A 14,642-nucleotide genomic window follows, 5' to 3' on the forward strand; every position below is an offset into this window, starting at 1 on the left:
CTTGTAGCGTATAAGGCTCTCTGCTTTTGAGTAGACTTGTCTCGTTTACAAGGAAGAGAAGTGGAAGGTTAATTTCTCAAATGTTGTTAGATAAGGTCGTTATTGTTTGTAGTTGTTGGTTATAGCGTTGTGCTATCATTCTTTTTGTATATTCATACGTATATTTACATTTGCAATGGAACAACAGAGTAAAAATTGAATTTATAGCGATGTAAATCCACCAACGCATCAAACTAAAGTTCTTCCTTAAGTTTCTTTTTACTGGCCAATAGCAAGCTTTTGTTCTTCAAAAGAAAGCAAAATCGAGCAACAGTTAGATTGCTACGTTCTTCAAGATAAGTCCCTATCATATCATGTATTTATTATGTCTAATAAGGTTGTTGTATGTCGTACTGTTATGTCGGTACTGTTGTACGTCGTATTTTAACTTCCATAAACTGAACACGACTACGACGTACTACGATATGTTGCTCCTCATACATGAACTTAATCTAATGAATACAGAAAAATGTTATGTGAAACTCTGTACAACATTTTATCAGTTCAAAACCATCACAAGTCAAAATGTTCATGAAAAAGTAGAGATCCAATAACTTATGAGCGCAATTGTACGTTCTTTATGCAAAATTGTAATTATCGTTTCAACGTAAGCATTACTGTCATCTTTTTCATTTCGACACTTTATTACCAAGAAAAGACTGAAAAGTCACAAAACTCATTACGACAAGACTGCCATGACATGTGGCAATATAACATCTAACTTTCGTCTTTTTGCAAAACGCAATAAGTTGTCTGACAACCTTTGCAATGAAAACCTTCGCTCTCTGTTCTCTAATGTATACGGTGCTTAAACCAATAACACATTGAAGCAGGGCTCTTGAGGGTCAAGAATTTCATTGGAGTTCTCACATTCATAAAGGTGAGATCAAAATATAGGTTGCTAAGATTGATAATGTCATTTGTCAAATACGGCATGACGAAGATTCATTTTGTTGTAGCTATTATCAGACTAAACATTGTCCTCATTTGAATCACCAATCGTTCGTCTTACTAGATAGTAAATGTACAGGTCAAGAGGACTTTGGATGAACAACAATTGTTTGGATCTTTATCTAAAAAAATTATAGGTACGTAACAACACAACCATATTAATTTGCACATAATTTCTTTTTGATTTTCTAAATGGTGATCTATAAAACTATAAAAACCCTGTTTAAGTTGAATAATTACAATTAGCTAATCGTGATTTTGTTTTAATGCATGATAAAATGAAATGAAGCAGTCTCTTGCTCAGTCACTATCGTCTGTTTCATCATATATCGAATACCTGAAACGTAAAAAAGACATTTATACAGAATCCTCAAAATTATACGTACGAAAAACATTGAAAAAGTCCAATATTCTTTTAAATAAAAATCCAACGGTTGTACATATGCCAACAATTACATAACACATGGAAAGCAAGCAGGTTTATGGATTTGAAATCAAGGTTTTTTAAATTTGTTTTACTTTTGCAATGATCTGAACAATGCAACATTGACTGTTCATGTGCATGAGTTATTGGGTTTAGGTGGGGGCGGTGGAGGGATTAGAGTTAAGACTTGAGTTACAATATCTCGCACTTCATCAATATGCAAAAATCAAAGGACAGCAATTAATCTATACGTGGTTAAAACACATATGTACGTACGTACCATTGTGGATCAGCTTTTTCCAAATCCATGGAAGATAACGACACAATGGTCTGTCGAGGAAAAAAGAAAACCTCAAGCCTTGATCTAAAATCTTCTAAACGTCAGAACCACTCACTCACCCGTCCCATTGTTGTTTTTGATCTTGAAAAGAACGAAACATCATTCTTGACGATAATTTCCAAACTTCTCTTAGGCATTTCATTTCTGTCCACATTCCACTCAAAACTAAAAATCATAGCAAAAAGTTAATGAAACAAAAAAAAGGAATACATTACGGGATTGCATAAATTGAGGCAATAAAATACACCAATTAAAATTGTTTTATCGATCCAAATAGATATGCGCTGAATGCGAGTAATTCAAATTACAAATACACCATACTCAACTGTCAAAGTTATGTTCCAAAGGTTAAAACAACAAGATATCTTATACTATCACAATTGTGAATTTCTACATACTTCTGGCAACAAATCAACTCACGTTTGTTCAAATTTTGGTTCCAAAGAATCTTTAACAACATCTGTTTTTCGACGGGCTGATTTGGATTTATCAGGCAGAAGATAAATACGAACATATGGATCAGCCAAACCATCGGAATCGATTGGCTGCAAGCCCCTAAATAAAACAGATTAAAATTATAAGTATTTAAAGACATGACCAAAGGCGTTTTCTACAGCAAAAAAGAATAAGATTAACTTTTATGTTATTTAATGATATTTCGTACCTTGCGGAATGAACGACAACAAATAATTTGTTGTCTTTGTGTGAAATTGTGAGTTGAATTTCACCAGATTTTTCTCTACAAAGCAAATGAAAATCTTCACGAAAAAACGTCAAAGAATAATATTGTTTCAAGAACACAAGCCCATCTACCCTGCATCACAATTCAATAAATCAGATCAATAAGTGTTATATAATTATAGCTCCTCATTACCCAGGAGATGGCTTTGACTCGGAGTTCGCAGCTGGTTTGCTTTCTGATCCCTCAGATGACGTCACTGGTTTTCTTTGACGAACATTTGCTGGCTCCTCGCTGCTCAGAAAAATCTCAAAATTTCACATCCAAAACGGCTAAGTTGTAGGAAAACTGCGCCATAACACAGCGTAAACATATAAAATTATAATGTGAACAAGATTTATGTACCTTCCTACTTTCTCTGCAAGAGGTACTGGTTTAGCTGGTTCTTCTTCAAGTTCTGACTTTGTACCAACCGGCTTGGTTATATTTTCACCTGGCTGCCCATTATCGTTCACTGAAATGACTTCACCAAACGCATCATAGTTGACCTTTTCATTTACTAAAGCCTGTGAACAATTCAACATGGAGTAATGTCCTATCTTTCTTAACATGTCCAAAAAAGTGGTGTTTTTAGTCATTTCATACATGTATGTACGTAGGATTGTATTAGAGGGTGTATGCAATCTTTAATATGAAACTATACTCCACATATAACTTTTAAACAAAAGCCAAAGTTTCATTTAAATTGGGGCGAATAAAGCGAATTCAACAACATGTACTTTAGACAATTCATGAAAAAAAGTGGAAAATCTATCTTGAGGATATGGACTGCAACATCAAACACTTGAAACAGTTATGCTGGTCAAGGGCTGAAGTAATACGATCAATTAGTTATTTTTCTAGTTCTAATAGTCTCAAGTGCTAAAATCGAGTCTTCAACGAAATGAAATAAAATAAAACAAAAAAGACAATGTCAAATCAAGGATGTTTTTGTTGAAGATATTTACAAACAGTTCCTGTAGTTTATGGTGCTTCTATACTTTATTTCAAAAAATATTTTTCATAAAATACTAAAACTTAATAAAGTATGTAGGTTAATCTTTGTTACAAATTAACTTACAATTTAAGTTCATGTTTTCCAGGAATGTATTACATTACATACCCTTAGTTTAAGCTCACAAACAATGGAACTTTCATGTCCAGAATCGCGAAGTGGAAACGGCTGTTCTACCGACATATCAACGGCTTCAATCAAAATGTTTAGTGGGATCTCCAACACACCAATACATTTTTCCTTTTTATTGTCAATGACCTAAAGTATAATATGTAATATTTAACATGACAATGTTATTCTCAGATTCTATTTTTAACACTTATGATCGATTGATTCAGGACATTTTCTGACGCCTACCTCGATGTTCAACTCTTGATATTTAGCATTAAACACCAAGAAACGGTAAAATTGATCCCATACAGGATTTAATGTATCATCGATGACCTACAGTGAATACAAAAGTTTGCTACATCATGAAACAGCAAGAAAAAGTTTAAAAAATAAAGTCAGTATTATAATTTTTTTTGTACTAACCGGACTTTCGAACGTCTTGTTTCCTAAAGTCAACTTACAGAATGCACTGGTGGAACGTTTTACTTTATTGGCAATCTAAAGAAGAATAGTAAAGTACAACGATGTTTGCATGTTTTTAGAAGAAAGATTAAAAAACAAAATAGTTCTTTGTATTAAACTAAGAACTGGTAACATGAAATTGTTTGCAACGCTAGCTCTAAAATGACAAGTTCATTACTACTATAATAATAGAATTATGAAATAAAAGTTTTGAGTTTATTGCCTCAATTGGAACGCAGTTCAAATACAACATTGATCTACAGCTATACGAGTTTTTGTTACATTAGCACTCAGCATAAAATAATTAACAGGAAAAACTTACAGGTAATTTCTTGGCACAGTCCAGCTTAACAAACAATGCAGAATTTGCAAACAAATTATTAGCTTGTTCACCATGAACCTAACAAATAAAATAATCAACACCAATACATTATCTTCACCTTGCCAAAGACATACGCAGTTAGCCTTAACAACAATTAAGGAGAGGGAAGTATTAACTTGTACATGTAACAGTGCATGTATACGTTTTAAAGAACAACTGGTTGACTGTAAAGGGTACGTATCTTAATTAAAGGAAAAAGAGAAACACGGTTTTAATGTATAAATTATTGTCACCGAATGGCAAATCACGTTTTCTGGAAGTACACAGTACCTGCTTACTAATGACTAAATCGTTTGGATCATTGGACAAGGTAAACCAAGTACATTTCACATGAATCTCTCCTGATTTTGTATTTTCCAAAGGCAACCACTAGAGATGAAATGGACGCAAAAGTCTCACGAATAAAATTTTGACAGCCATAATGAAAGTGCAACACGAGAAATAATTGCTTCACACTAGCCACATTTAATATTCAATTTACGTACCAAGTCAACTATTCCTTTGTCGGCAATGGTGGATATGTCCAAGTCGAGACTACAAAATAATTTTATGTTCTATATTTTCTCACTGTTTAGTTGAATTATTTGTTGATTACTTACTATCCCATTGATTCATTGTCTGATGCTTTGTCGTAGTCGTAAAGATGAAGTTTGATTTTTTGACCATTTGGATAATCGACAAAGAACTGCAATAAAATAATAAAGAACAGTTGCAAAGAAATATGAAATAGAAACTTTGTCGTTGAAAACTTTATGAAAATACCAATTACCACGGTGAGTGGTCTAAATTATAACGTAATAATTCTTAAATATGTGGAGTTGTTTAACACAGTTCTTTTAGGAACTATTACGTTATTATTTTGATCATTTCCCATGGTATTTTCTATTTTCAAAAGAAATACGAAACGTCAATAATTATGATGAAAAACAATATTTCTCGCAGTTCCACACAAGAACACAATTTATAATGTCAATATTGAACATTTTCAACCTCAAAAGTCTCATTCCACTCAGGAGTGAGTGTGCCCTTCTTCACATCAGTTTTAAATGTATCTGCTCCAACTAAAAAAGGATATAAAAATTACACTTAAGTATCTGGATGCTGGATTCTTAATACAAAGGGAAAATCCAGTGTTTAAATTATATAAAAAAGATAAATTCCATTCTTACTTTTTACAATAACAAAAGGATCTGCTGTTCCTTTCTTAAACAATCCAATATCTTTCTTTTCCAAGTCACGAGCTTCGATTACTTCCAGTCTGATCACCCCCTAGAAACAATAAGTTACGAGTTATCGCACATGACTTATTTTGCGTTACCCAGAACGCACAAATAATTGGAAAAGAGAGTATAATGTTAACTATTGTAAGCTTCTTTTGGTAGATCATTCACACGTGATTTCAAAAATGAATCTGTATTTGCAGTGCCATCTAGCTAGCCTCGATAATTGCGCGGGGGGGGAGGGATATTCATATTTGCTAGGGAGTTTAATCCGCGGAAAAAATTATTTTAAGAAGCTTAATACGACAGAATATGAATATTGCCCGCCCAAATTATCGAGCTAGTTACAGCCTTGTGTATATGGCAAATTGCAACTTACATGTAATTAGATAGCACTATATAATCACAAAGTCACTAACAAGGACGAAGCATATTCGTGGTGTAGAACTAAAAGTGGACAATGGGGTCTTAGATATCCTTGAAAATCGAGGGGGGGTGCATAAAGGAAATTTTGACACTCTTCATATACTTATTCGATCTTTTGTTTTTGTCGATTATATTTTCATATTACAATTGTCGTCAAAATTCTTATCAAAAACATCACACTCTTTTCAAAAAACTCATAATTACTCGCAGTCATACTAAAACTTCAAATTAGGAGGTCCCTTTCTAAAATGAGGTACTTTTAAACCTGTCTCTATTTCACTAGTTATATAGTTAGATCTAGACGCCCCCCCCCAGAAAAAACAATTTCCATTTAATTCAATATAGGGCTTTCTTAAACCTCCAACTTTCATACACCAAACCTGCATTAAATACAAATGATAATGTAATTAAACTCTTTATAAGAAAGGGTGATCAAATTTTATGTTTAAAAAATTTCTTCGCAACAATGACAATGCAATTATAAAATCAGCATCGCTCCAAGCATTCAATCAAGACAAAAAGCTATATTCAAACCTTTGGCATAGGATACTTAAGACCAACAATACTGTTTTCGTTAAGAAGTGGAATATTTATACGATTTGGAAGAACACAAAAAGAAGAAATGACGTCACCAATGGCGCCACGAAGAATTCCACTATGAAAAACAGTCAAAATATTTGGTAAAATTATTGTATAGGGTATTCAATTGATTTTGACTTTATCCTATTTTCATACGTAATTACCTCAGTCCAGGCACATCAAGTACATTGAGAAGATTTGTGAGGTTAAAATCAAGTTCCTTCAAAAAAAAAACACGAAATTTACAAGTTATTTTAGTTGATAAATTACTCTGCGAGTTACTACAACTACTCACAAAATATGAATGGGAACTTAGCTTTTTATGTGTAATAAGAAAGAAAGAATGAATGAAAGGAGATTCCAATGAAAAGCAAACATCAAAAAGTTTTATGTATTCATACAGATGCATGCATTTGTCTGTCATACTAAGAAAACCTAGAGTATCTGCTAAGTACAAACATCTACCAGCCATTTCTCTGGAAGATGTATCCAATGAAGTGAACGTTCGTATGTCTGTACTACAGGATCTCTACAGCTTATTGCAAGATAGGTACGTTGGTAATATCTCTGAATATTGAAGTGAAAATTTCTCACAACAAAATTAAATTGCGTTCAATGAATTTAATCTATATTTAATGTCATTTATTCTACCTAGAAAGACGTTAAGGAAGGATAATGTTCAAAATCTTGTTCATTTCAGCTTTTATTTAGAACATTTCGTCAATGTTTCTGAGAAACACTTTCACAGCATAAAATGCAGTGCAATTCATTTATCACGTTTCATTATTGAGCACATACAGACAAACACAAAAACACAAATTCTTTGGAAAAGTTACCAACCGGTTTATCCAGGAAAAACAAAGAAACACCAGCAACCAAAGGCGACGCTGGAACAAGAGGAGACATGATCACGCGCAAAGTACCTCGAAGCTGTAAAGAAAAGTAAGGTGAAAATGAAAATTATCACAAAAGCAGTGTGTGTACAATTTTTTCATTAAAAAATGGATTTTTTGTACCCAACAATGCATGTCAGCAATTTTAATCTAATCAATCTACGTACCTGAAGGTCTTCAATTCCTACGGAAATAAATTTGACAGATAATTGGAAGTCTGCATCACCAGAATATCTGTAAAGTAGATAAACAATTAATCAATTACGTATCAGTAAAACCATCTTTGACTGTTAGGCCATCAAATGTTTTCTAGCTTGTTTGATTTTTGGTTTTTGTTAAATTAGCATTTTCAATATTTAGTTGGGTTTTTTGGAAATGATCAAATAGTCTCATTCTCAAAGTACTTTAACAATGAGGAACTAATTTTGTAGAACTGAGTTTTCATCGAGTTGATTGCAATAAATAAAACTTCAGGATTCACCTCAACGAAAAATCATTAAAATAAGATGTGACCTTCAGACATTTATGATATGAAGATAAATCAAAACTAACACTCGGACTCATGGCTACAGATTTACAAAAATAAAGTTGAATTGACTTACATAACGTCAATGTCCATGATCACTTCTGATCTTTTAACATTTTCAGTGTAAACTTTTACTCCCCAATACGAGGAGCCTAGAAATATGTACGAAATTAAAATATAGTCAATCCTGCTGCAGTTCTGTTATAATGTTTTCCATTCAGGGTACGAGGGTAACTTCAAGGGACAACATATCACAACAGTCACAACCTATTAAATTTAACTTCAAGTTACCAATTTATATTAGTGCTGTGCCTCACGTGACTTTTATTCTTTGAACGACAAAAACAAAAGTAAGCTTATGTAAGAACATTATCAATTTCAGTCTGACATGAAAATTAAATTGTTTGATCTTAACACGCTGAAACTTTCAAGTTTGGTGCAGTTGGTAAACATCGTATACTCACACGCTGAAACTTTCAAGTTTGGTGCAGTTGGTAAACATCGTATACTCATACGCTGAAACTGTCAAGTTTGGTGCAGTTGGTAAACATCGTATACTCACACGCTGAAACTTTCAAGTTTGGTGCAGTTGGTAAACATCGTATACTCACACGCTGAAACTTTCAAGTTTGGTGCTGTTTATAAACATCGTATACTCATACGCTGAAACTTTCAAGTTTGGTGCAGTTGGTAAACATCGTATACTCACACGCTGAAACTTTCAAGTTTGGTGCAGTAGGTAAACATCGTATACTCATACGCTGAAACTTTCAAGTTTGGTGCAGTTGGTAAACATCGTATACTCACACGCTGAAACTTTCAAGTTTGGTGCAGTTGGTAAACATCGTATACTCATACGCTGAAACTTTCAAGTTTGGTGCTGTTTATAAACATCGTATACTCATACGCTGAAACTGTCAAGTTTGGTGCAGTAGGTAAACATCGTATACTCACACGCTGAAACTTTCAAGTTTGGTGCAGTTGGTAAACATCGTATACTCGTGTATTGACGAGAAGAAAACGCGTTTGATACGGAAATGATGCGCGCACTATGATACTAGAAAGCGATGCATATGATACGAAAACGATACGCGTATGATGCGAAAACGATACGCGTATGATACGAGAACGATAAGCGTGTGATACGCGTTTCATGCGCAAAAGTATGTTAACAAATACGCCAGCTGTACCTTGATTATGTTTAGACCGCAACTTCAGTTTCAATAACTTTTGCATATAATAATTTTGAATTGTGTTAAGCTATAATTCTGCATAGCTTATTAGTTACTCAATGACTTTTTAATTCAATTAAAAAACCATTTACCCGATTTCCAAGACAGATCTCAGTAAAATGGATTGATTTCAACATTCCTGGAACAGAATTTTGAATTTGCGGTTCAACCTTCTCCTTAAGGATTTTAATCACCATTTCATTCACATAGGGCCAAAGTTGAGAGACAAACTATGAGTAGAAAAAAATTTAAGTTGATATTCTTAAATTTGTCATGAGCATATACATAGTCTCAAACAAAAAATTTGATGCACTAAAATAAGCAAACCTTATTGAGCCACTCTGCCCTTTCCACATCAGGAAAAAAGACCTAAGGAAAGAAAATATGATGTTACATGAAATGTTGTCACTAGAATGTCAAGCTAAATTGACCAACAATGTTGTTACAACATATGAAAGAGAAACTATTATGCACAACAATGGTTTATTAATAAAAAAACCTGTGTTATGGACAGCCAATTATTACATTGCTAGTATTATGTGTTTCTATGCAATGTTGTGATAGAGACCTCAGTCAGCACACCTTTGATCCATTTAAAACTAAAAACTTTTTCAAATTTAAGGATGTGTTTTTATGCAAAGCAACCATATTAGATCAAAACATAAATCAGAATCAATGCAATTTTCAATGTTATGTTAGCTGCATCAAGAGTTAATGAGTATGAAATAATATTAAATAATGAATAAGACTGGGAAATTTTGAGAAAACTAGGCTTTTAATTGAGAAAATTTTGAATCTTGTCTGCACAATAAAAGAACTTTTCATATAAACTTGAAATAATTTGAATATGACTCACATGGACATGCTTATTGAGATGATAACTCAGGGATGGTGCCACAAAATTGAACCTGGCGAAGGCTATGACTTATATTTAATAAATTTCTATGTTTTATTTTGCTTCAAGCTAGGTTAAAAAACATAAATGTTAGCAAAATCTTTATCTTGGGGGAAAAGTGGGGGTGGGGGGGCTGAACATACACAGTTCTATTATAAACCTTTCTCACAATGCATACTGTACACATACTTAAATGATATTTTTTATGATCACCAAGGAGGGTTGATAAATTTATACAATACAATAGCATTTCCATTGTAATACAAGTGTTATGATGAACCTGCTGTGAAATTAATGATCTGTATACATTAATTTCATGAAATAAAGTCAATGGCTTCAACTAATATTGCAACGATTAATGTAGTAAATACAATAGTAATAATGTGAATGCAATTTGTAATAAAGCTCAGTGAAAAATAATGCCATTGAACACTTTATAATAATCAATTCATAGCCAACCTCTGTAAAAAGTGTAAATACTTTACGCGTTCGAAGTATTCCAGAATTATTCACATTTTACGCACTAGAACATTCTAATTAGCATTTACCAAAGCAACAACAAAAATAATGCATAATTTTTAAATGTATTTTATCCATACAGCTCAAGCAATCTAATTCAAAGCATACGAAACAAACAGCCAGTCGAACTTTGACTAAGGTCGTGGTTCTTTCCCAATAAGGTTGATAGAAGTAGACTCACCCAGTGTGGCAAATCTTTGATGCGGTTTGTGTCGTTAGCATCAATTATTTCAGCTGGTTGCTCGATTCCTAATTTTTTATCCTTTTTATAACATTTATACAAAGTGTATATAACAATACCAGATAGTAACCAGCCGTAACTAAACTGCCAGTGACCAACAGACCAGACAAAGAAACCTCCACCAAAATATTTAGAAAATGAGATAACACCAGCATAGGCTCTTATTTTCGATGTTATGGATGCTCCACAATTTCCCTTTTTTTCAGAGTTTTTTGTGTTTTTGTCAAGAGGTTCTTTCGATCCGCTTTCAACGTCAGTCATGATAAAGTTCAATTGTCACTACAGTGTACCACAACTACTGACAATTAAATGATTATTGCTCTCTAGAATTTGGTAGATGCTTTAGAAGTTGTGTAATTTAAATTTGCATAAATTAATATCTAAATTAATTGCATAAATTGTATAAATTAAATCGACGGGGGTATAATTATATAAAGTATTTTCAGAAAACCTAAAGCAAAAATCTCCTAGCTGCACACTGCGCATGACTCTACAAAACTGAAACCATATTATTTTCATAGCCAATGCATATGCAATTTTTCCCCTGATGTTGAAATACATTGTACATAAAAATTGAAAAGGCCACTTAGAGTATTCTCCAAAGATTTCTCGAGAAAATGTGAATACAGTTCTGGCATCGATATGTCTCTGTATGTATTTGGTAGACTGCAGCAGCTTTCCAATTCAAGGTTAGTATATAAGGTTGTTGGAGACAATAATATTTCACTATTCTTCCGCTAAGGTAAGCTAGAGATAATCTTTAGTAAATACTTATGGCTTTTGCATTTGTCGGAACACAAGTGCGAATTCCGGATCGAATCGACCTATCCATTTTTCCATCGTTAAAAAATGGTTGCTGGATCTGTTATAAAACCGAGAAGAGGAAAAACTAATAGCAAAACAATCTCTTGTATCCTTAAAATTTTGTGTTGTACTCCTTGTTTGGCTATTTGGTTTATAGGTTGCTCATCATTGTCGCCACTTTTTTATCTTTTCTTATCTTATATACTATTCCATCAATCAACATGCGGTTGAGAATCAAGGACTAAATTTATTACCCTATCACAAATTATGTAAACACCGCGATTGATGTACATAACAGGATGTTTATGCGAGTATTTAGTAGTTAGGGTACGACAACTGTAGACAAGTTTCTAATTCCATAAAGTAGAAGATTAACGATTCTAAGAATAAAATTTGGAAACATTCGTTTTCAAACTAAAAATTGGCAATTTGAAGTGGAGAAAATATAAAAAGCAATAAAGCATAAACCCCAGAAAAAAATAAAACCTGAAGTCTAAAAACAAATACCGACAGAATAAAACACATTGTCCAGTTTATACTTCGTTTATTCACTTAATTCTCAATAGTGATGATAGTTGTTCGTTGAAACTAAATAAACACTTCATGCAAAAATACAATAATAAATAATTAATTGTTTCCAATGAACAAAATATTAACAACGCACAACACGTTAGAGCTTTTTGTTTCTGTTCGAACAGGAGGAAAATACAGCAAGCAAAACTTTGGGATAAAACGTAAGCACAAGAACGCTACGATTTATGAATAAGTTTCTACAAAAAAGTGCCTTGTCCTGAGTCAACACGATGTTTAAATTTTTAAATCAACATGTTACTGGAAGAAAGATACGAACAGAATAATACACTCACCCATGACGGTAAATCTCCTAAACGAGCACGGATAACCCCTTCTTCACTTTGTGTCAATGCTAGTCCAACTTTTTGCTTCCAATTCCTTTCCTCTTGTTTGACCTGCATAAGATAATAAACGAGAGCGACCAAAACAACCCACGAACACCCAAAGCCAAGCCAGCCGAACAGCCATATGGCAAAAAACACGCCAAAGTATTTAAGAAAGGAGAGAATCATTTTTACAATTCGCATATCGAGAAACGAACTGAGTGAATCATCCACACTTTTATTTTCATTTTCATTTTTTCTTTCGCCAGCATTTGAGCTGTCTGCATTTTCTGCGTTAGTCATTCTTATTCCTGTTCAATTCACAACAAAGCGCAATTAATAGTTTTCAACTATATTTTCTTTGAAATGCGTAAAGCTTAAGATCTAAAAGTTTGTTTATCCAATAACCGCTAGTCAATAGTGTAAATGGAATTTTTAGCCAATAGCGTATGGCCTGGTAGTGAACACAGCCGTTCACTGTCATCTCTTCCATATCAACTCTTGACACAGCTGCGATAGCATACATACATTATTAACATAAAATTGAACAGTCGTAATATCGGTAACACAACAAAATCATATTTTTTGAAGTTTTAAATTTGTGCACTAAAATTATTCCTTACTTTTTTTTCTAGTAAAACTATAATATAGCTACACAGCAATTTTAGCTGCGGGTTTTACAATTACATTAGATAGTAAATTAAGCAGGTGGCAAAATTGCTATGAACAAAAAAACCCAAATTTAACAAAGTCAAGTCAAGATGAATCATATTTTGTACACATTTAAACAACTTTCAAATTGCATACTTCAGTCCATTTTTGCAATACTTCAAATTATTAACTGATACCAGAAATTTATCGATGCCACGTTACTAACGGTAACGTCAGAAATGAAACCGATCTCGTAAATAACAACGATTTCCAAGACATTCATATGTATAATCACAAGGTTAAATAGTTGGAATGTTAATAAACAAAAAGAATGATGGCACATCGCTATAACCAACAACTACAAACAATAACGACCTTATCTAACAATATTTGAGAAATTTACCTTCCACTCCTCTTCGATTCATTCTTTTCCAGTGGAAAGCGGGGTGCTTTCACTGAAGGGCAATGATGTATTGTCCAACATTAACACCGGATTATGTTACTGATATTTAATATGGAATTCGAGCTTTATCCATATGAACTGTTTAACATGCTTCCAAACAAAAATGAGCAGGAATATTCAGTTGATTAATCTATGATAAACCTTTCACCTTTTAACTCTGCTATACCGGTCACAAGCCCGGGACTTGTAGCGTATAAGGCTCTCTGCTTTTGAGTAGACTTGTCTCGTTTACAAGGTTAATTTCTCAAATGTTGTTAGATAAGGTCGTTATTGTTTGTAGTTGTTGGTTATAGCGTTGTGCTATCATTCTTTTTGTATATTCATATGTATATTTACATTTGCAATGGAACAACAGAGTAAAATTGAATTTATAGCGATGTAAATTCGCCAACGTATCAAACTAAAGTTCTTCCTTAAGTTTCTTTTTACTGGATAAAACAGTTGATTTTTCTTCCAGGAACTTCACAAAATCGCTCAATTCTCGGGCACCGTCGTATTTTTCAGGAGAGGACTTGCTATCTTTTGGCGCAAAATATATAGTAGGAAATCCGCTGGCCTCATATTCCGCTGGAACGTCATTCGCAGTAGCATCCATCTTAGCGATGACAAGATTCGATTCGTCCTTGTATTTTTGTGCCAATTTTTTGTACGTAGGCTCCAAGGCTTTGCAATGTCCACACCAAGGGGCATAAAGCTCTATCAAAACGTCCTTCGTTTGATCCATAACAATTTCCTCAAAGTTACTACCGACTACAACCTGAACAGGTCCACTCTTTCCTTTAGGTACAGGCTGTGACTTTATAACAGGTTCAAGTTCATCTGTTCAAAAGAAATAAACAATAACGTAGTTAAAAA

At 33.3% G+C, this 14,642-nt stretch overlaps 2 protein-coding genes across 3 annotated transcripts in view; both read right to left on the minus strand.

The window, feature by feature from the left end:
- Nucleotides 1–142: 142 nt before the first annotated feature.
- The window catches only part of LOC124440622 (protein disulfide-isomerase A4-like), a 21,118-nt gene continuing 6,618 nt past the window's right edge, over nt 143–14,642 (minus strand). The window contains exons 8-9 of one of the 2 annotated variants that reach the window (XM_046991029.1): nt 14,200–14,606; nt 143–245 (exon numbers count right to left, since the gene is read on the minus strand). In XM_046991029.1, coding sequence (XP_046846985.1) covers nt 234–245; nt 14,200–14,606 — 419 coding nt within the window. In that variant the 3' untranslated portion in view covers nt 143–233. Of the gene's footprint in view, nt 246–14,096; nt 14,607–14,642 lie in introns of those variants that run through there. The other variant, XM_046991028.1, reaches the window with a different exon arrangement.
- LOC124440621 (extended synaptotagmin-2-like) overlaps nt 1,149–14,642 on the minus strand; it is a 23,812-nt gene continuing 10,318 nt past the window's right edge. The window contains 25 exon segments of the mRNA XM_046991027.1: nt 1,149–1,327; nt 1,695–1,744; nt 1,814–1,919; nt 2,175–2,309; nt 2,419–2,493; nt 2,629–2,727; nt 2,839–2,999; nt 3,596–3,745; nt 3,845–3,931; nt 4,022–4,096; nt 4,383–4,460; nt 4,713–4,811; nt 4,928–4,976; nt 5,042–5,127; nt 5,433–5,503; nt 5,612–5,711; nt 6,623–6,743; nt 6,832–6,887; nt 7,508–7,597; nt 7,728–7,794; nt 8,163–8,226; nt 8,229–8,238; nt 9,411–9,548; nt 9,646–9,687; nt 12,644–13,500. Of these exon segments, the coding sequence (XP_046846983.1) occupies nt 1,291–1,327; nt 1,695–1,744; nt 1,814–1,919; nt 2,175–2,309; nt 2,419–2,493; nt 2,629–2,727; nt 2,839–2,999; nt 3,596–3,745; nt 3,845–3,931; nt 4,022–4,096; nt 4,383–4,460; nt 4,713–4,811; nt 4,928–4,976; nt 5,042–5,127; nt 5,433–5,503; nt 5,612–5,711; nt 6,623–6,743; nt 6,832–6,887; nt 7,508–7,597; nt 7,728–7,794; nt 8,163–8,226; nt 8,229–8,238; nt 9,411–9,548; nt 9,646–9,687; nt 12,644–12,976 (2,379 nt within the window). The 5' untranslated portion in view covers nt 12,977–13,500 and the 3' untranslated portion in view covers nt 1,149–1,290.

Source organism: Xenia sp. Carnegie-2017, unplaced genomic scaffold, assembly GCF_021976095.1.
Source record: "Xenia sp. Carnegie-2017 unplaced genomic scaffold, XeniaSp_v1 HiC_scaffold_2, whole genome shotgun sequence".
In the NCBI taxonomy this organism is placed as follows: domain Eukaryota; kingdom Metazoa; phylum Cnidaria; class Anthozoa; order Malacalcyonacea; family Xeniidae; genus Xenia; species Xenia sp. Carnegie-2017.